The sequence below is a fragment of the Tachyglossus aculeatus genome, chromosome 26, assembly GCF_015852505.1.
Source record: "Tachyglossus aculeatus isolate mTacAcu1 chromosome 26, mTacAcu1.pri, whole genome shotgun sequence".
NCBI lineage: Eukaryota > Metazoa > Chordata > Mammalia > Monotremata > Tachyglossidae > Tachyglossus > Tachyglossus aculeatus.
Genome location: NC_052091.1, coordinates 5,157,892 through 5,180,459, shown reverse-complemented (window position 1 = coordinate 5,180,459; position 22,568 = coordinate 5,157,892). Strand labels below are relative to the sequence as shown.

The 22,568-nt window shown below is 49.6% G+C and overlaps 1 protein-coding gene across 3 annotated transcripts; it reads left to right on the top strand.

Moving 5' to 3' along the window:
* The first annotated feature begins 1,911 nt into the window (after positions 1–1,911).
* On the top strand, positions 1,912–16,284 carry LOC119946108 (carcinoembryonic antigen-related cell adhesion molecule 16-like). Of its 3 annotated transcripts, XM_038767516.1 has the most exons (9): positions 1,912–2,032; positions 5,536–5,619; positions 6,377–6,739; positions 9,676–10,038; positions 12,859–12,979; positions 13,274–13,332; positions 14,142–14,218; positions 15,584–15,625; positions 15,989–16,284. In XM_038767516.1, exons 1-9 carry the CDS (start codon positions 2,011–2,013, stop codon positions 16,040–16,042), a joined length of 1,185 nt encoding a protein of 394 aa, XP_038623444.1. In that variant the 5' UTR covers positions 1,912–2,010; the 3' UTR covers positions 16,043–16,284. The 3 variants fall into 3 exon arrangements, with proteins under 3 accessions (XP_038623444.1, XP_038623446.1, XP_038623445.1); XM_038767518.1 differs by lacking the exon at positions 5,536–5,619; XM_038767517.1 differs by lacking the exon at positions 15,584–15,625.
* The last annotated feature ends 6,284 nt before the right edge of the window (positions 16,285–22,568 follow it).

Sequence of the window (22,568 nt, the reverse complement as noted above, 5' to 3'; positions counted from 1 at the left end):
AGGGAATATGTCGGTTTATTGTTGTATTGTACTCGCCCAAGCGCTTAGTACAGTGCTCTGCACACAGTAAACACTTAGTAAATAAGACTGAATGAAGGAAAACCATGGGCCAGAACCTGGGAAGCCTGGGATAAATGGGCCAGTAGGAGTGGGAAGCTTGGAAGGGATGGGGTTACTTCTTTGGTGAATCACAAAAGTGGAAAACTGGGTGCCAAACACTTGGAGGTGTGGAGATTTCTGGAGCCCCTCAAACCCCTTCTGGGCTTGGGTTGGTTGGAACTTCCTGGCTCCATTCCCTCCAGGGGATCCAGACTAGCTCCAGGAGACAGAGCCCTGTACAAGCCCAAATCCTGGTCTGATCCAGCCCTCACTGAGCCTGCTTCCCCGCAAGTCCTACTGGAGAGAACTTGGGCTTGGGAGTCAGAAGATCATGGGTTCTAATCCCAGCTCTGCCCCTTTTCTGCTGTGCGACTTTGGGCAAATCAACTTCTCTGGTCCTCAGGTCCCTCATCTGTAAAGTGGTGATTAAGACTGTGAGCCCTGTGTAATAATAATGATGGTATTTGTTAAGCGCTTACTATGTGCAAAGCACTGTTCTAAGCGCTGGGGTAGATATGAGGTTATCAGGTTGTCCCACGTGGGGCTCACAGTCTTAGTCCCCATTTTCCAGATGAGGTAACTGAGGCCCAGAGAAGTTAAGTGGCTTGCCCAAAGTCAAGTGGAAGAGCTGGGATTCAAACTCATGACCTCTGACTCCAAAGCCCGTGCTCTTTCCACTGAGCCACAGCTGCTTCTCTAGATACAATTACCTTGTATCTACCCCAGTGCTCAGAATAGTGCCTGGCACATAGTAAGCGCTTAATACCATAATTATTATTATCATCCATTCATTCAGTCATATTTACTAAGTGCTTACTGTGTGCAGAGCACTGCATTAAGCATTTGGGAGAGTATGATATAATGGACAGACGCATTCCATTCCCACAATGAGTTTACAGTCTGGAGGGGGTCTCTCTGACCCCCAGGACCTACCCTCTCCCCCCAGGCTGGAGCCTCATATCTGCCTCCTCCCCACTCCTCGACCACTGGTCCCTTCCTGCCCCCCCAAGCCTCCAAGACCCACTGCCTCCAGAGGCTACTTGCCCCCACCCAATATGGGTGCTAGCAACAAATGGGGGCGTTGTCCGTTGCCCCAAGGGGAAGAGATAGCGGAAGTGATGAGTGTCTGGTGTTGCTACAGAGGGGGACAGAGAAGGAGGGGGAAGGGGTGACCCTGCTGTTCTGGTGCCAGAAGGGCGGCTGCTGTCACTGTCCTCTCAGGGCTCAACCCCACTACCTTTTCCCAGCTCCGAGTTCCAGCTTGCAGGCCGAGAAACCCAGACTGACCAGTATGGATTGACCTCAGCACTGGTGAGTGGGGGCGGGGTCTGAGCCCACAGTCTTCATGGTGGTGGGAAGGGAAGACCACAGCCCAAGCTCCTGCCCCTCTCCCTCCCCCTACCAGGTTCTGCAGCCCTGAATCTCACTGGGAAGGCCAAGCTGAAGGATGGGCTGGAAGATCAGGCCCTAGAACAACAACAATAATAATAACCGTGGTATTTGTTAAGTGCTTACTGTGTGCCAGGCACTGTACTAAGCGCTGGGTTGGATACACACAAATCAGGTTAGTCACAGTCCCTGTCTCACCTGAGGCTCATAGTCTTAATCTCATTTTACAGGTGAGGTAACTGAGGCACAGAGAAGTGAAGTGACTTGCCCAAGGTCACACAGCAGACAAGTGGTGGAGCCGGAATTAGAACCCATGACCTTCTGACTCTCAAGCCCGCGTTCTGTTCACTACGCCATGCTGCTTCTCAAGGCACCATCAATCAGTCATATTTGTTAAGCACTAACTGTGTGCAGAGCACTGTACTTTGGAAGAGTACAGTACAACAGAGTTGGTAGACACATTCCCCGCCCACGGTCTACCTGTCATTTTATCCAGCCTCTGCCTTCCATCAAGTGACTCCAATGAGTGATTCAGCCAGGACAGGTGAGTGTCTCTACAATTACCACATTCTTCCTTGTACCTCTCTCAACACTCTCCTGCTTCAGATTATGCCATTTTTCTTTTGCTCAGTCATCGTCTCCACATACTCCTTCAAAACCACACTTCTGACTGTTTACTGTCTCCCAATCTCTTCCAATCCCTTTCCTTCTCTCCTCATCAATCAATCGTGTTTATTGAGCTCTTACTGTGTGCAGAGCACTGTGCTAAGCCCTTGAGAGAGTACAATATAACAATATAACAGATATATTCCCTGCCCACAGTGAACTTATGATCTCTTCCACCTCTTCTCACCTCCAATTACTCATGTCTACTCTCCCTCTCTGCCCTGCCTTTTCCCAGCTCCATTTTTAGCCTCACATCCATCCCCTCTGACTTCCCTTCAACCCCCTAGTTTTCCCCCATCTCCCATATACGACTGTTTTCTTGCATTTCCTAACCATTTTTCCCTTCTCAATCCCTTCCCATTGCTTAGTCTCTGAGAAATTCGACTGTTCTAAGGGGCTGGGGCTGGGTTGGGAGCTTTACCCCAATTTGCTTGTATCCACCCCAGCGCTTAATACAGTGCTTGGTACGTAGTAAGTGCTAAACAAATACTATGATTATTATTATTATTGAGTCACTGAGGTCCAAAGCCCTTTGGAATTCAGTGAGGGTCCCTGAGAGGGGGTAAAGGTAAGGGGAGGATATTCTGGGGAGGAGGAAAAGAGGAGCGGGCAGAGCTGACAAAAGATTTGGAGTCCACTCCAGCCCAGAAGTCTTTGAAGCAGGGTAGCCTCGTGGAAAGACCATGGGCCTAGAAGTCAGAGGAGGTGAGTTCTAATCCCGGCTCTGCCACATGTCTGCTGCATGATCTTGGACAAGTCACTTATATTCTCTATGTCTCAGTTACTTTATCTGTAAAATGGAGATTAAGACTGTGAGTCCCATGTGGGTAAGCTTGTTGTGGCAGCAAATTTGTCTGTTTATTGTTATATTGTACTCTCCCAAGTGCTTAGTACAGTGTTTTGCATACAGTAAGCACTCAATAAATAGATTGAATGAATGAATGAGAGGGATTATATCCAACCCCATTATCTTGTATCTGCCCTAGTGCTTAGAACAGTGCTTGGTAATTTGAAAGCGCTTAATAAGAGAAGCAGTATGGTGTAGTGGATAGAGCACAGTCCTGAGAGTCATAAGGTCATGGGTTCTAATCCTGGATTTGCTGCTCATCTGCTATGTGAACTTGGGCAAATCACTTCACTCCCTGTGACTCAGTTACCTCATCTGTAAAATAGGGATTGAGACTGCAAGCTTCATATGGATCAGGGACTGTGTCCAGCTCGATTTGCTTGTATCCACCCCAGTGCTTAGTACAGTGCCTGGCACATAGTAATCACTTAACAAATACCATTATTATTATTATCAAATACCACAATTATTATTATTGTTATTATTAATATTATATGCCACTTCAGGTTTGTCGCTTCCCACCCCAGGTACTGACCTGCCCTGGCTGTCCAAAGAGGATGGGATGGCTAACACTAAAGGCCTTAGAAGATTAGAGAGTGAACTCCTACCCTAGTCTTGGCCCAGCTTCCCCCAAACTTGCTGCTGGCTGGTTGAAGCAGAACACAGGTAGTCTCGCTTCCTGGGGCACTTCGGTCCCTTCTGACACCAGCTGCCCAGTCCCCAACCCCAGGTTTTGTGTTTTTTGAGTGGTATTTGTCAAGCACTTCCTAAGTGTCATCGTTCTAAGCTCTGGGGTAGATGCATGTTAATTAAGTTGGACACAGTCCCTGTCCCACAGTCTAAGTAGGAGGGGGAACAGGAAGCAGCATGGCTCAGTGGAAAGAGCCCGGGCTTGAGAGTCAGAGGTCATGGGTTCTAATCCCAGCTCCGCCACTTGTCATCATCATCATCATCATCAATCGCATTTATTGAGCGCTTACTATGTGCAGAGCACTGTACTAAGCGCTTGGGAAGTACAAATTGGCAACATATAGAGACAGTCCCTACCCAACAGTGGGCTCACAGTCTAAAAGGGGGAGACAGAGAACAAAACCAAACATACTAACAAAATAAAATAAATAGAATAGATATGTACAAGTAAAATAAATAAATAAATAGAGTAATAAATATGTACAAACATATATACATATATACAGGTGCTGTGGGGAAGGGAAGGAGGTAAGATGGGGGGGATGGAGAGGGGGACGCTGTCTGACTTTGGGCAAGTCACTTAACTTCTCTGGGCCTCGGTTACCTCATCTGTAAAATGGGGATTAAGACTGTGAGCCCCACATGGGACAACCTGATCACCTTGTATGCTCCCCAGAGCTTAGAACAGTGCTTTGCACATAGTAAGCACTTAACAAATGCCATCATCATCATTATTATTATTGAATCCCCATTTTACAGTTCAGGAAACTGAGGCACAGAGAAAAAACTTGCCCAAGGTCACACAGTAATTGGTCGGCAGAACTGGGATTAGAACTCAGGTCCTCTGACTCCTAGGCCCATGCTTTTTCCACTAGGCCTCACTGCTTCCTTGTTCTAGTGCCTGCAGAAATATACAGCCAGGAAGGGATTCTTTTGGGGGTCTGGGGTCCCAGGTACCCAACATTGCCCCAGCAGTTTGCTGTCACCAGCCCGTGACTCTGACAACTGCCCGCCATTTTCCCCCAAAAGGCAAGGCCGCATCCATGATTTAGTTCTCCATCTCTGCCCACTGAGGATTGGTGGTCCAGGCACAGACGGGTGCCCGGGGTCTGCAGCCCCCTGGGACAAGGAGAAGCCACAGGACACACATACACACACATCTCCGGCCCAGTCTCTGTCCATAAACTGATAATGAGGTCTGCCTTGTGTTTCAGGTTTCAACAGCAACAAATAGTGTTGCAATAATCTTCAACTAGATCCAGGAACTTGTTCTTGACTAAACCCGGGGTTCCCGCCTCCCTGAAACCCAGCCAGCTCCTCCGTGGACTGGCCGTCAAAGGGATCCTTCTTTGGGGGTTCACCCTCCTGAGTCATTGCCTTACTGGCAAACACCAGCTTCACACTTACTTCCCCTTTCAAGCCTGGCAGAAACCCCCATTTCCCTGTTCAGAGGTTTTCTGCCCACTTTCCTAGCCCCTTTCTGCTCTCTGACTGGTGGGCTCCAGTGGATACCACCAGGCGGGTGACTGACATCACAGGCCAAACAGCTTTCTCTGTGGGAGGGGTCCTGAGGAGTAAGCAGTTTCCTCAACCTAGAACTCTGGCCCTTTCCCTCTTACCTGTGTATGGGAAGAGGTGATAATCCTTTGCACAACCCAGGGTCACCATAGACCCCCTCCACCAACCCCCCAACTGGGCACACTCTACTGGGAGCTCTGAGCTGAGATCCTACAGGTGTCATCTGCTGCCAACAGTCACTGCAGAATGGGCTAGAATCAGCCCTGGGAGTTGAGAAAACCAAAAATGTGGGGGGCACCTCCCTACTGGCCTCTCCCTCTCTGCAGGTTCAGGATGGATGGCTCATCACTCTGGTGGCCATGACCCTCCCCGCTGCAGGGATTGCGCCTGGATGGGGATTCTCTTCACAGGTGAGGATGGTAATGCCCCCTCTAGAATGTAAGTTCATTGTGGCCAGAGAACGTGTCCGTTTATTGCTGTACTGTACTCTACCAAGTGATTGGTACAGTGCTCTGCACACAGTAAGTGCTCAATAAATATGATTGAATAAATGAATCCTTGGCATCAGAGGGGTGCCCAGGAAGGTCTGGGGATTAGCCAAGAGCTCTCCGGGTGAGGGAGGGAAAAACATCTGCAGAAATGACTCCAGAGGCTGGGGTGTTCCAGGTAGGTTCCCTGAACAAGGGGGTGATGGAGAGAAGTAGAAAACAAGACAGGAAGGAACTGTTCTGTGAGAAAAGAAGCTTTGAACAGGAAACCTCAGTCAGACGTAGTTTGTCAGGCAGGCAGGTTCCGCTGCCAGGCCAGTCTGCTTTCAGATCACAGACCCTGTTGGTCACATGTCCCTCTTGATGCAACGTTGAGGCCTTTTGACCCTCCCCTGACCCTAGAGGGACCCACTGCCAGGTGGCCACAGCCTTTCCGTGAGGAGTTGGCCAGCAGGCAAACCAGGCCTGGACAGACCCCACCAGGCTTTGGGTGATTCCCCAAGTGCTCCTCCAGGTTTCTGCCTGCATTGTACTCTTCCAGACACTTAGTACAGTGCTCTGCACACAGCAAGCACTCGTTAAATACGATTGAATGAATGAATGAAAAGAGTCTGAGAGCACGCCACCCTTACACCCAGCTGGGACCTCTGATCTCTCCTCCTCTTGCTCTCCTTTCCAGCCTCAGTCCTGTGCGCCTGGCTACCCACAGCGTCCCTGCAAGTGACCCTGGTGTCCATCCCACCGCAGCCTGCTGAGGACCAGGATGTTACTCTGTCGGTCCGGGGAGCTCCCAGGACAACGGGGAGGTTCCACTGGTACCGTGGCAGGGTTCTCCCGGCCACCCAAATCCTCGTCTATGATATTGCAACACAAAAGGGCATCCCAGGGCCCGCTCATACCGGCCGGGAGGTGGGGTTGGCCGACGGTTCCCTCCAGATCCGGGAAGTCAGGGAGGACGACGCTGGCCAGTACACCGTACAGGTCTTCAGCCTTCCGGCCGGCAGCCCACCACTCACCGGGACTGTTGATTTACAACTTTCTGGTAAGGGTGCTCCAGTCTGACCTGGTGAAGCCGGGATAATAATAATGGTACTTGTAAGCACTTACTATGTGTAAAGAACTGTTCTAAGTACTGGGGTAGATACAAGATAATCATGGTGTTGTGGATAGAACACAGGCCTGGGAGACATTCGTTTTAATCCCGGCTCTGCCCCTTGTCTGCTGTGTGACCTTGGACAAATCACTTCCCTTCTTTATGCCTAACTTACCTCATCCATAAAATGGGGTTTGAGACTGTGAGCCCCATGTGGGACGGGGACTGTGTCCAGCCCGATTTGCTTGAATTCACCCCAGCGCTTAGTATAGTTCCTGGCACATAGTAAGAGCTCAACAAATACCACAATTACTATTTTTAAGCTAATCAGGTTGGACACAGTCCCTGTACCACATGGGGCTCACAGTCTCAATCCCCATTTTATAAATGAGGGAACTGAGGCACAGGGAAGTTAAGTGACTTGTCCAAGTTCGTACAGCAAAGTGGTGGAGCCGGGATTAGAACCCAGGACCTTCTGACTCCTAGGCCCTGGTTCTATCCATTAGACCATGCTGCTTCCCATGGAAATGGGCTAGTTGTAAGGAGTATACAGGACAGACATGAAAGTTTAAAAATCCATAACTAGAACACTGGAGTACGTAGGGTTTGGGGGAGTGGGGGAGCAGGGGACAGATTGTTGTGGGCAGGGATTGTGTATGTTTATTGTCATATTTTACTCGCCCAATTGCTTAGTACAGTGCTCTGCACACAGTAAGCGCTCAATAAATAAGATGGAATGAATGATCGACCACACAAAAAGCATAAGACAGTAGTGTGGCCTCCTGGAAAGAGTCTGAGCCTGGGTGACAGGGGACCTGAGTTCTGATCCCGACTCCACCATTTGCCTGTTCCATGACTTGGACAATTCATTTCATTTGTCTGGGCCTCAGTTTCTTCCTCTGTAAAATGGAGATTAAATAGCTGTTTTCCCTCCCATTTAGACTGGGAGCCCCAGGTGGGACAGGGACTGTGACTGACCTGATTATCTTGTGTCTAGCACAGTGCTTGGCACATAGCACTTATCAAATTCCACAGTTATTATTGTTTTTATTAGAAGATCCTCCCCCTCACCCATCAAGATAGAGTCCAGGCCTCTGAGAGACGTAAAAATGGGTGAGACGGGGCAAAGATGACTGGTGACTAGACACATCAGAGCCTGTGGGGTGGGGTGGGTGGCACAGCCATTCCCTCTGCAGCCCAGCACACCCATTCAGGGCCTTTTTCTTACTTCAAGCACTAATTAATTCATTCATTCATTCAATCGTATTTATTGAGCACTTACTGTGTGCAGAGCACTGTACTAAGTGCTTGGGAAGTACAAGTTGGCAACATTTAGAGACAGCCCCTACCCAACAACTGGCTCACAGTCTAGAAGGGGAGACAGACAACAAAACAAAACATGCAGACAGGTGTCAAGTCGTCAGAACAAATAGAATTAAAGCTAAATGCACATCATTAACAAAATAAGTAGAATAGGAAATATGTACAAGTAAAATAAATAGACCGATAAATCTGTACAAACATATATGCAGGTGCTGTGGGGAAGGGAAGGAGATAAGACGGGGGGATGGGGAGGAGGAGAGGAAAAAGGGGGCTCAGTCTGAGAAGGCCTCTTGGAGAAGGTGAGCTCTCAGTAGGGCTTTGAAGGGAGGAAGAGAGCTAGCTTGATGGATGTGTCTCTATGTGTTGCCAATTTGTACTTCCCAAGCGCTTAGTACAGTGCTCTGCACATAGTAAGCGCTCAATAAATACGATTGATGATGATGATGATGATGATGATGATGATGTGTGGATGGCGGGACAGGCGAGAACGAGGTACAGTGAGGAGGTTAGCCGCAGAGGTTTTGCTTGATGCATTGGTTGACCGGCAGCCACTGGTGGTTTTTGAGGAGGGGAGTAACATGCCCAGAGCGTTCCTGCACAAAGATGATCCAGGCAGCAGTGTGAAGGGGGGCCCTAGACTGAGATCAGAACAGCAAGTTGGACCTCCAGGTAGAGGGGAGTGGGAGCTGGGGCCAGGGAAGGCCGTGACAGACCCAGACTCCTGGGGTCTTCCCTGACCTGAGCCCTGGAAGGACCAATCAATCAGTCAATAAATCAATGGTATTTATTGAACTCTTACTCTGTGCAGAGCACAGGACGGTGGAAGACACTTCCCTAAACTCAAAGAGCTTACAGTCTTTTGGGGGGTTGCAGGACAATAATAATAAAATAATAATAATAATAATAATAATAATAATGGTATTTGTTAAGCACTTACTATGTGTCGAGCACTGTTCTAAGTTCAGGGGCAGATACAAGATCATCAGATTGGATGCAGTCCCTGTCCCACATGGGGCTCACAGTCTTAGTCCCACTTTACAGATGAGGGAACTGAGGCCCAGAGAATAATAATAATAATAATGATTATGGTACTTGTTAAGCACATACTATGTGCCAAGCACTATTCTAAGCACTAAGGTAGATACAAGTTAATCAGGTTGGACACAATCCCTGTCCCACATGGGGCTCAAACTCAACCCCATTTTACAGATGAGGGAACTGAGGCCCAGAAAAGTTGAGTGAATTGCCTAAAGTCACACAGCAGACAAGTGGCAGAGCAGGGATTAGAACCCAGGTCCTTCTGACTCCCAGGTCATTGGTTCTAGCCAGTAGGCCACACTGATTCTCTAAGTAGAGAGCAGTGTGGAGGAGAGCAACTCCCAGCCCAGTCCACCCCCACATCTGATTGGGTTTCTCTGATTTCTGACTCCCAGTCCACCAATGTGGTTAGGGATTTTTCACCTCAGGAACTCCGTTTCTCTAACAGGGGCAGGGAGAGGGGATCCTGCATCTCTACCCAGGGCTTCCCACCAGGACTGACTGTTTACCTCATCCCCCTGCAGTTTCAGGGCTCCGGATCGTGCCAGTTCCCCGGCATCCCAGGGTCGGGGGGGACGTCACCCTGTCTCTCCAAGGCCTTTCGGGGCTGCCCAAGAGCTACACATGGTACCGTGGGGCAGCGGGAGGCCCCCATCGCATCCTCCGCTACAACACCCATGGTGTTGCCCCCGAGTGGTTTCCGGGCCAGGCCCACAGCGGGAGAGAGACTGGCACCGTGAATGGCTCGTTGCTCCTCCAAGCCGTCAGCCCTGAGGACTCCGGGCGCTACATTGTGCATGTGGTCACCACGCGCGGGCAAGAGGAGGCTTCCATCACCATCGAAGTCTCTCTGAGGCCCACGACCACCCCAGCGGAGAAGGCCCCAGGTGAGTGAAGGGCAAAGCCCAGATACAGAGAAGTTGGTGTCCATCTGAGGGGGTGGGCCCCGGGGTCTGGAAGGGTCTAGGAACCGCGGGAAAGCCCAGGTGGGTATCTCCATTCTGTCCCTGCCCCTCATCCCATGTGCATTTAGCTTTAATTCTATTTTTTCTGACGACTTGACACCTGCCTACTTGTTTTGTTTTGTTGTCTGTCTCCCCCTTCTAGACTGTGAGACCGTTGTTGGGTAGGGACCGTCTCTGTATGTTACCAACTTTTCTTTTTAATGGCATTTATTAAGCGCTTACTATGTGCAAGGCACTGTTCTAAGCGCTGGGGGGAGGTTACACGGCGATCAGGTTGTCCCACAGGGGATTCACAGTCTTCATCCCCATCGTACGGATGAGGGAACTGAGGCACAGAGAAGTCAAGTGACTCGCCCAAAGTCACACAGCTGACAACTGCCAGAGCCGGGATTCAAACCCATGACCTCTGACTCCAAAGCCCGTGCTCTTTCCACCGAGCCACACTACTTCTCAACTTGTACTTCCCAAGCGCTTAGTACCAGTGCTCTGCACACAGTAAGCGCTCAATTAATACGATTGAATGAATGAATCCCAGCTCTAGATCCCTCCTGGGTTCCCATGGTGTAATGGGTAGAGCATGGGCCTGGAAATCAGAAGGTCATGGCTTCTAATTCAGCCTCTGCCACTTGTCTGCGTTGTGACCAAGCAAGTCACTTCACTTCTCTGTGCCTCATCTGTAAAATGGGGATTAAGACTGCGAGAGCCCCACATGGGACAGGGACTGTGTCCAACTCGATTTTCTTGTAACGGATAGAGCATGGGCCTGGAAATCAGAAGGTCATGGCTTCTAATCCCGCCTCTGCCACTTGTCTGCAGTGTGACCAAGCAAGTCACTTCACTTCTCTGTGCCTCATCTGTAAAATGGGGATTAAGACTGTGAGCCCCACATGGGACAGGGACTGTGTCCATCTCGATTTTCTTGTATCCACTCCAAGTGCTTAGTGCAGTGCCCGGCACATAGTAAGAGTTTAGCAAATACCATCGTTATTCTCACCATTATTAATTCTTTATTAATAATAAAGAATTATTATTAATTAACAAATTATTAATTAATAATATTATTGATAATAATTAATTAATTATTAGTTAATTCTTGCCATTAATAATTCTTACCATTATTACCGTGTCCCCTCTCCCCCTGCCCGGCACCCACTGGGGGATCGCTATCGCCCCTCCGGTCGTGGGGGCATGGCGCCACCTAGTGGCCACTTCCCTGAGGCTCAATGCCTACATCCCACATTCATTCATTCATTCAATCGTATTTATTATTCATTCATTCATTCAATCGTATTTATTGAGCGCTTACTGGGTGCAGAGCACTGTACTAAGCGCTTGGGAAGTACAAGTTTAAAAGTACAAGTACCACATCTATTTGGTCCTTCCTCCATCCCCGGGACCCCCTACCAAGCAATCCATAAATTAATCAATGACATTTTTTGAGTGTGTGCAGAACCCGCACTTAAGCATAAGTGCTTAGTACAGTGCTCTGCACGCAGTAAGTGCTCAATAAATACGATTGATGATTGATGATGAAACACGCACTTGGGAGGGGACAATATAAAAGATTAGGGAAGGATGATTCCTACTATGACCCAGTCCGCATACTTTGCTCCTCTACTTCCATTTGTATCTCTGTGATTTTGATCAAGTCACTTCACATCCCTGGGCCTCAAATAATGATAATAATAATAGTAATAATAATGGCATTTATTAAGCACTTACTATGTACAAAGCACTGTTCTAAGCACTGGGGAGGTTACTAGGTGATCAGGCTGTCCCACAGGGGGCTCAGTCTTAATCCCCATTTTACAGATGAAGTAACTGAAGCACAGAGAAGTTCAGTGACTTGCCCAAAGTCACACAGCTGACAATTGGTGGAGCTGTGATTTGAACCCATGACCTCTGACTCCAAAGCCCGGGCTCTTTCCACTGAGCCATGCTGCTTCTCAAATGGGGATTGAGACTGTGAGCCCCACATGGGACAGGGACTTTGTCCAACCCAATTTGCTGTATTCATCCCAGCGCTTAGTACAGTGTCTGGCTGTAAGTGCTTATCAAATATTATTATTATTATTATTATTATTATTATTATTCATGCCAACCTTCTCACTGTACCTCGATCTCATCTATCTCACCACCAAGCTCTCGCCCACGTCCTACCTCTGGTCTGGAACGCCCTCCCTCCTCATAACCTACAGATAATGACTCTCCCCCCCTTTGAAGCCTTACTGAAGGCACATCTCTTCCAAGAGGCCTTCCCTGACTTAGCCTTCCTTTCCTCTTCTCTGATTCCCTTCTGCATCACCCTGACTTGCTCCCATTATTCATTCCTGCTCCCAGCCCTGCAGCACCTATGTACATATCTGTAATTTACTTATTTATATTCATGTCTGCCTCCCCCTCTAGACTGTAAACTCATTGTGGTCAGGGAATATGTCTATCTACTGCTATATTTTATTCTCCCAAGCTCTTATTTGTGTTCTGCACACAGTAAGTGCTCAGTAAATACGATTGACTGACTGACTTTCCACTGGGAGCTTATAGACTATCAGTCAGTCAATCAATCACATTTATTGAGCACTTACTGTGTGCAGAGCACTGTACAAAGCTCTTGGGAGAGTAAGCTAGTTACACTGCCTAGAAGGCCTTTGGGTCTGGGTGGCCTCGAATGTGGGTCACTTTGGCAATTCCAGTTCTTCTGTCTTCATGTCCTTGACCTCCCCTCTCCACCCCACATCCCAGTTCCCTCTCCTGCAGCTTCCAGAGGGATTATCGCCGCCATGGTGGTGGGAATCCTGGTGGGGACCTCACTGCTCGGGGTGCTGGGGTATTGGCTTCTCCACGTCCGCCGCAGATCCAGAGGGTAACTCCTCCCTACGTCCTTCTGATCGCTCTTGCTGCCCTTCCCAGGACCCTCTCCACCCCCCATCCCCTGGACCCTCCCTTCCCTTCCCCTCCCTTCCTCCCCATCCCCATGCTGGATCTCAGTTTCCCTCTTTGCTTCTGGGAGCTGGGGAAGGGTGGGCTGGCCAGAGGGAATGGTGCGGGTGAGGTGAGCCTCTGTGGGGGCAAAACGACTCAGAGCTTGGGAGAGAGGGATGGTCCTAATTCAAAACCCCAGGCCCGGCCTTTGGGGGATGCCCACCATCTCCTTCAGTCCACCTAGGTTAGAGGAGAGAATCAGCAGCGGAGGGAAGATGTCGGCTCTGCAAAACAGTGAGTACTGGGTTGGAGATGCAGCAGGAGGGAGTTGGGTTAGACACAAGGACACACTGTCAAGGGGATGAGCACTGGAACGGGCAACTGAGGGAAGTGGTGGAGTCGCATCCCTGAAGAGTTTTAGAAATAGGACGGGCTCTAGTTGCTTTGGGTGATTCAGACATCCACTGCTCAGAAGTAGGAGATTGGAGCTCAAAGCTCTTTAGTTCCTAAGAGAAGCAGTATGGTTTGTGGGTAGAACATGGGCGTAGGAGTCAGAAGGTCATGGGCTCTAATCTTGACTCTGCCACTCATCTGCTGTGTGATCTTGGGCAAGTCACTTCACTTCTCTGTGCCTCAGTTACCTCATCTGTAAAATGGGGATTGAGACTGAGTCTCACGTGAGTCAGGGCCTCTATCCAGCTCGATTTGCTCATATCCATTCCAGCGCTTAGTACAGTGCCTGGCACATAATGAGCCCTTAACAAATACTATTATTATTAGTAGCATTATCTGGTCCTAGGAGATTCGCCACTTGGTGCCCCTTAGGCTGGTCCTTTCTCCACTGCTACCCCTGGGAGAGTTGGTGATAAGGAGGGTGGAAAGAGGCCACTTTAGCTCTGTGGCAAGAGCCACCTTGGCCGGACCCTTGCTGTGGCTCTGCCCACTGCTAACACTTCCATTAATTCTGGTGGGTTTCCCCAGGTGGGTAGGATGGGGAGAAATCGTCCCACATAGAGAGTTTCCCTGAGAAATAACGGGACCAACCCCAGCGTTCCCAGACCCGTGCCCCTCCACAGCTTTAGCCCTCCACCTCCTTCCCCCAGGAGATCAAGGAAATGCATATGAAGACCTGGACTTGACTTGGAAAAAGGCTACGGACCCCAGGGGGACGACAGTGCCTGTAAGTGCCTAACCACTAGCTCCCGCTCATTAGAGTGAAAGTTCCCTGTAGACAAGGCTAAACTGCCTTTGCCTCTGTTGCACGTTCCCATTCAACCAATCCATTGCACTTATCGCATGCTAAATGTGTGCAGAGCACTGTACTAAGCGCTTGGGAGAATACACTACAACAGAGCTGGTAAACATGATCTCTGCCTACAAAGAGTTTACAGTCTTGAAGGGGAGACGGGCAATAAAATGAATTACAGATAGGGAAAATGGGCAAGTATAGGAGTGTGTATCTGAGTGCTATGGGGCTGAGGGTGGGGTGAATATTAAGTGCTTAATAGGTACAAATCCAAGTGCATAGGTGAGGCAGAGGGAAGAGAGAGTGGAGGAAATGAGGATTTAGTCAGGAAAGGCCTCTAGGAGGAAATGTTAAATTGTACTTTCCAAGCATTCTGCACTCAGTAAGTGCTCAGTAAATACCATTTATTGACTAGTAAGGTGTGATTTCGGAAGACTGTTGAAGTGGAGAGAGGTGGTCTAAGGCACTTAGTAAATATCAATACTACTGCTGGCTCTCTGCGGTCCCTGCTTGCCGGCCTCTCTGCCAGCCCGGTCTCATCTCATCTGGCTTTGGAGTCAGAGGTCATGGGTTCAAATCCAGGCTCCACCAATTGTCAGCTGTGTGACTTTGGGCAAGTCACTTAACTTCTTTGTGCCTCAGTTACCTCACCTGTAAAATGGGGATTAAGATTGTGAGCCCCCAGTGGGACAATCTGATCACCTTGTAACCTCCCCAGCGCTTAGAACAGTGTTTTGCACATAGTAAGCGCTTAATAAATGTTATTATTATTATTATTATTATTATTATTATTATCATTATTATTATTATTATCTTGGTTAGCTTCCTTAGTCTGGCTACCGGTTTAAAGACTCCCGTCGATTAACGGTGCTGTAGTGGTGGGGAGAGCCACGACGAAAGAAGCAGGAAGGACCCTCCACACACACACACGCCCCCCGTTTAGTGGGAGCAACACCTTAAGCGCTGACTGATCCGTAGCTTGCTGAGTTAAGTGGCGTCAACAGCTGGGCTCAATCAATCAGGCAATCAGTGGTATTTATTGAGCGCCTACAGAGTGAGGTCTACTTAAAATTTGGGTGAGGACAAGAGGGTAAGGAGCCATTCGTGATCCTCAAGGACCTAGCCAGTGAGTGACCCTAAAAAAATGACAGATAGCAGGAAGCAACACTGTCTAAAGACACGGACATAAGCGCTGTTATGTTGGGGTGGGTACCTACATGCTGGGGCTCTGTTGAGGGCGTAGCTGAAGTGGCGTTCGCCCCAAGCCCCCTCCCCATAATAATTCTTTCCATCGGCCAGAACTACCCGGAGAAACCGATGGGGCCTGTGCCCATCTATGAGGTACGGACATTTCTGGGCAACTTCGCTTGGGTTTCCCTTTCCCTAGGCGTTGAGTCTTGTGGGGGGCGGGTAGGAGAGAGGAGGGGCTCTGCATCAGGGGAGGGGGAGAGCTTCAGGGTGGGGAGAGACTGGGGTGGAGGTGACGTATTCCCCTGTCTCTTCCCAAAGTGGCAGTTGTGGAATCAGCAAGGGGGTATTCATGATGGGCTTTGCCGGATGGGGGGTCTAATTCCGGGAGGAAGGGGAGAGGGCTGGGCAGGAGCCTGGGAGGGAAGAGGGGTCCGAACTGCGGGGAGGAACGCGGACTGAGCCCCTAGGGGCTCCTCCCACCCGTAGCCCCCCATCCCCTCTCTCTGTTCTTAGGACTTGCAGGTGGGAAACGCCAACATTTACTCTGAACTTCAACTGCCGGCCTAGGCTGGGGCACCGAAGCCGGGCGAGGGACTGCGGCCCCCGAGGCTGGGAGGGCGAGGATTAGGCCTCCCACGGGCCCGTGGGGAATCCGGGGCCGGGCCCGTGGGGAATCCGGGGCCAAGCCCGCGGCCTCAGAGTTGGAAGAGAAGTCGTGGCCGCCGCTCCCGCCCGCGTGCAAATTCTGCAGACCACTGGGAGCAAGCCCGTGTGGTCTCAAATCCTTTTTACCCATCGCTGAAGTAAATACTAACCCTTTCCCAGCCTGGTTTATTTCCGCCGTGGTTTGGGTGTATGTGTGGTAGAGGGGGAATTGTTAAGAATAATAATAATAATAAATAATGGCATTTATTAAGCACTTACTATGTGCAAAGCACTGTTGTAAGCACAGGGGAGGTTACAAGGTGATTAGATTGTCCCTTGGGGGGCTCACAGTCTCAATCCCCATTTTACAGATGAGGTAACAGAGGCCCAGAGAAGTTAAGTGACTTGTCCAAAGTCACACAGCTAAGTGGCAGAGCCAGAATTTGAACCCATGACCTCTGATTCCAAAGCCCGTGCTCCTTCCATTGAGCCATGCTACTTCTCTGAAGAAAGACTGTGCTTCCTTCAAGGAACTTCAAGGAATCCTTCAAGGATTAAGATTGTGAGCCCCAAATGGGACAACCTGATCATCTTGTATCCCCCTCCAGCGCTTAGAACAGTGCTTTGCACATCATACGTGCTTAACAAATGCTATTATTATTATTTCTCCCCAAGGTACTTAGTACAGCTCTCTGTACTTAATAAATAACACTGAAGTGGGGGCTGGTTGGGAGGGCCCAGTACCTGACTTGGGTTCTAGAGTCAAGCTGGAGATGTTTCCATTGTCTCAGAACAATTGGGGACTCCTGCAGGTAGGGGTGAGGGGTGGGGTGGGGATCATAAATCACGCAGTGGTATTTACTAAGTACCTACTAAGGAATTGGAAGAGTGCATTGGAGAAAAGACTCATTTCCCAGCGACACATGCAGTTCTCTAATTGTAAATTGTGTTTACCTCTTAACCCTATTATAGTCCAGATTATAACTGGCATTTACTAAACCAAGAATATGGTGTGTTCTACCTATCTTGTATCTGCCCCAGTTCTTAGTATAATGCTTAGCACATAGTAAAGGCTTAGTGATACTTGTGGTATGCTGGGACAGGCACAAGATAATTAGTCTCTGTTCCATATGGGTTTACGTGACTTTTGTACAGTTATAACTGCATCTGGAGCATGCCTCTGCCTAGAGGACATTTACTGAAGGTACTACTGGAGAAGCAGCATCGCTCAGTGGAAAGAGTGTGGGCTTTGGAGTCAGATGTCATGGGTTCAAATCCCTGCTCTGCCAACTATCAGCTTTGTGACTTTGGGCAATTCACTTAACTTCTCTGGGCCTCGGTTACCTCATCTGTAAAATGGAGATTAAAACTGTGAGTCCCCCATGGGACAACTTGATGACCATGTAACCTCCCCAGCGCTTAGAACAGTGCTTTGCCCATAGTAAGCACTTAACAAATACCATCATCATCATTTTTATCATTATTATTATTACTACCACAGCCATGAGGTGTTCATACTCAAATGCAGAGTATGGGAGCAGAAGGGCTGGGAAATGGCTGGGAGAGGGGGATGCCAGGGCAAACCAGCTTTGAGCAACCAAAGAAGCCTGGCCTAACTGGTGTCACAGCAGAGACAAGCATCCAGTGTCAGACTGACTGGCAGGGGTGGGGAGTTGGAGAAGGCAGGAAGTAGCTTGTCTTGCCTCCTTGAATATTGGAATTAGTAGGAAGGGAAGATTGGAAGGAGACAGGGGAGAGCAACTCGAGTGGGAAATAGCATGTACATGGATTTCTAGAAAGATGATACCCATAGCCTCAGACCACTAGTTAAGGCAAAGTCAGGTTGAGAGTTCAGATTACCCCGGGGGAAATCCAAATCACTGAACTCTCTCCCTCTTAGGGCCTACTGGTTCGGAAGCTCTCCAAGGGATGAGATCAACTTTGGGAGGAGGTTGGGTGAGAGGGCCAACATGCTTCTTTTCTCCTAAGAGTTGGGGTTAGCGTAAGATTCAGCACCTCCCAACTTCAGTCAGCAAAAGATTCAGGCAGAATGATTATTCAGACCAGAAAGCAGTGCGTGAGAAGAAAGGGCTGTCTAACGTTAGTTCAATCCTCAGGTGAGGCCGCATCGTGCTGGGAATCAGGGACCCTAACTGAATGAAGCTCTGGTTCAGCTGCTTCATCTGTCACTTTGGATAAGTCAACCATTCAGTGCCTCAGTTTCCTCTTTAAAATGGAAGTGAATACAGCTGTCTCCCGATCTCTCAGGGATGTTGTAATGGAAAATGAGACTACTATAGTCCCCAACTTGATGATATACTTTTGTTGACAAGATCACAGAGCTATACAAGACTCAGAAACTGAGCCCCCGTTTTCTTAATAATATTTAAGCACATGCTATGTAGCAGGCTGTACGGAGTAGATACAAGATAAATCATGTTGGACACAGATTCTACCCCACATAAGGCTCGGTGTCTTCATCCCCACTTTACAGATGAGGTAACTGAGGCACACAGAAGTGACTTGCTTAAGGTCACACAGCAGACAAATGGTTGAGCCAGGATTTGAACAAGGTCCTCTGACTCCAGGCCCTTGCTCTTTCCCTTAAGCTGCTAAGTCATACTGTTTCTTATTCTACTTGTTTTAGGGACAGGGGATGGTGCCTAATTCCCACCTGTGTTTTCTCCCAGCATTTAGTACAGTGCTCTGCACACACAGCCTGCACCCTCTGCTCCTCCACCGCTAACCTCCTCACTGTGCCTCGTTCTCACCTGTCCTGCCGTCCACCCCTGGCCTGGAATGCCCTCCCTCTGCACATCCACCAAGCTAGCTCTCTTCCTCCCTTCAAAGCCCTACTGAGAGCTCACCTCCTCCAGGAGGCCTTCCCAGATTGAGCCCCCTCCTTCCTCTCCCCCCTTCTCCCCTCCCCCCCGCCCTACCTCCTTCCTCTCCCCACAGCACTTGCATATATGTCTGTACAGATTTATTACTCATTTATTTTACTTGTACATTTTTACTATTCTATTTATTTTAATATGTTTTGTTGTCTGTGTCCCCCTTCTAGACTGTGAGCCCGCTGTTGGGTAGGGACCGTCTCTATACGTTGCCAACTTGTACTTCCCAAGCGCTTAGTACAGTGCTCTGCACACAGTAAGCGTTCAATAAATACGATTGAATGAATGAACTACTAAACCAATGAACATGTTTTGTCACCTGTCCACATGTTTTGTTTTGTTGTCTGTCTCCCTCTTCTAGACTGTGAGCCCGTTGTTGGGTAGGGGCCGTCTCTATGTTGCCAACTTGTACTTCCCAAGCGCTTAGTACAGTGCTCTGCACACAGTAAGCGCTCAACATATACGATTGATTGAATGAATGAACCACCTGCCTTGCCGAGTCTCTCGAGCGCCATCGTGCGGAGCCCGTTAGAAATGTGTGTGTGCGAGAGAGAAAGACATTTATGCGCGCCGTCCTGGAGAATTGTCGATCCCTAGTCGGGGTATCGCATTTTCCTTTCTTAGCCACCACTTAATTCATTCTTTTTTAAAAATGTATTTCCTTCCGACTCGCCGCCTCTGACTCCCCGCTAGAAACTGTCGGACTGCGAACCCACAGTCCCAGGAGAGAGTTTACTCAGTGGCATTTATTCATTCATTCATATTTATTGAGCACTTACTGTGTGTAGAGCACTGTACTAAGCGCTTGGGAAGTATAAGTTGCTGAGCTCTTTGTGTCAAGCATGTACTAAAGTTTTTGGAGAGTACAGTAATAATAATGATGATGATGATGATATTTAAGCGCTTACTACGTGCCAAGAACTGTTCTAAGTGCTGGGGTAGGCACAAGGTAATCAGGTTGGACACAGTCCCTGTCCCAAGTGGGGCTCACAGTCTTAATTCCCATTTTACAGATGAGGTAACTGAGGCACAGAGAAGTTAAGTGGCTTGCCCAAGGCCACAAAGAAGACAAGTGGTGAAGCTGGAATTAGAATTGGTAGAATGGGTAGACGTGAATCCTGCCCTCAAGTATCTCAGAGTCTTCAGGGTTGGAAGGGGGAGAGACAGAAGCAAAAATTACAAGTAGAGGGGAAGCAACAACTTAAATACATATATAAATACTGTGAGGGAGAAGTCAGCTGGTCAATCATATTTATTGAGAGTTTACTGTGTGCAGAGCATTGTACTAAGTGTTTTGGAGAGTACAATATAACAGCCACATTCCCTGTCCACAGAGTTTATAGTCGAGAGGAGGAGACAGACATTAATATAAATAAATTACAGAAGCGTACATAAGTGCTGTGGGGCTGGGGAGGGGGCGAATAAAGGGAGGAAGTCAGGGCGAAGCAGAAAGCAGTTGAGAAAAGGAAAAGAGGGCTTAGGCAAGGCCTCTTGGAGATATGCCTTCCATAAAGCTTTGAAGGTGGAGGAGAGAAACTGTCTGTTGGACATGAGTAGGGAAGGCATTCCAGACCAGAGGCAAGTTGTGGGCAAGAGGTCAGCGGTGAGATGAAGCAGAAAGGTCGCCCAGCTGAGACTTTTGGACACCAGTTGCTAGGGCTCCACGACCCCCTGCCTTTTCCCCCTCCCCACCTGTGGAGAACTTCCCCCCAGATGTGCAGAACCACAACTGTTTATTCCTTTCGGCTTCATTGGCGAGTTCTCCTTTTCCTCTGGGCCCAAAGGCCCCTGAGCCAAGCACGGGAGGGGTCGGGACGGACACCCGTTTAAGGCAGAGGAAAGTACACAATTGCCACGGCCCATTCCAAACTCACCTTCCCGAGTTGGTCCCGATCTCTTTCTCCTCCTCCCACCCCTCCCCCAACAAGGCAGAGAGCATCACTGGAGTGTTTGAGGGCTTCCTATGTGCACTGTGCTAAATGCTGGGGTAGTTGCAAGATTATCAGGTCGGATACAGACTGTGAGCCCAAGAGAGTCGTGATTCTAAGAAGGTAGGAGCACAGGTGTTGTCCCCCATTTTTCAGATGAAAGTGAGGCCCAGAGAAGTTAAGGGACTTTTCCAAGTTCACACAGCAAGCAACTCCCAGGCTACTTTTACACTTTTAAGCACTTACTATGTGTCAAACACAGTTCTAAACACTGAGGTAGATACAAGATAATTAGGCTTGATGTAGTCCATCCCTCGTGGGACTCACAGTTTAAGTAGGAGGGAAAACAGGAGGACTAAGGCACGGAGAGGTTAAGCGATTTGACCCAGGTCACACAGCAAACAATTGGCAGAACGGAGATTAGGACCCAGGTCTGTGTTCTGTTCCAATATACTAGGCTGCTTCTGTTCTACTAGGGGGATGGACTTTTCACCGGCGCCCCCAGGCCTGCCCCTCACCCCTCTCTTCAAAGCCCACCCTACTCCCCCTCCATGCCCGCCCAACTCTCCTCCCCCCCGCCCAATGCCGTACTGGAAAAACAAAACTGCTGGTGAGGCTGAGACCCTCCCCTCCAGGATGCTCCCTGGTGAGGGGGGAAGGGTCTTAGAACCTGACTCAGGGCAGGTTCAGTGTCGAGGGGTGGAAACCCAAGGGGAAGGGGGGGGGGGGGACAGACTAGGCCAGCCCCCAAGCAGCTCAGTCCCCGCCTCCTTGAGGCAAAGGACAGCTCCCAGCGTCCAGCTCCTGCAGTGTGTCCTGTCAGCCTGGGCTGAGCTGACCTGTCCATCCCCCGCTGGGGAGAGGGAGGGGACGGAGGAAGAAAGATCCGGCTTGGGTAATAATGATGGCATTTATTAAGCGCTTACTATGTTCAAAGCACTGTTCTAAGGGCTAGGTAAGGGGCTCCCTCTTCCCAAGGTGGTACATCCCACCTCTGCTGGGAGCTAGGGACCCCCCAACCTCTGGGGCCCTTTTTCCTCAGCATCTCACCTTCCCTCCTCTGTCCCAGAGCACTTCTGCTCCGGCTAAGCTTGGAAGGGGGAGACTAGAAGACTGGGTCTACCAAGGTGGAGCTGGCTTGATTCCACATTCTCATCTCTTGGGGTCCCATGGGGTTCAAACTCTCCTGGGGATGGTGCGGGAAGCAGAAGGGGCAAAGTGCGAAGAATCAGGCTTGGGGACTTGGGGGGTGTGGTGGTGGTGAGGAATGGCTGGGGCAACGGAGACAAGGAAAGGGAAGAGAGGAAGGGGATGGAAGGAAAAGAGGGAATGCCTGCTTTCTAAAGGATCCAGCTCTTCTGGGGAAATCTAATCCCGGCACAGGATTTTCCCAGCCTCTTTACCCTGCTTAGAGCAGTCTGCTTGGGAGCCCTCTCGCCCGACTGCAGCCCGCCCCGACTCCACGCGGGGAGACCCCGCCGGTCGGCCGCCAGAACCGGGCAAAGACCTCGACGGGAGGGAATCCACCCTCAACCAGGATGTGAGCCGCGCCTGGAGGGAGAGGAAGGGGCATCGGGTGGTCTGTCCTTATCCGTGAGAGGGCAAACCTCCACACCTCCCGGGGCC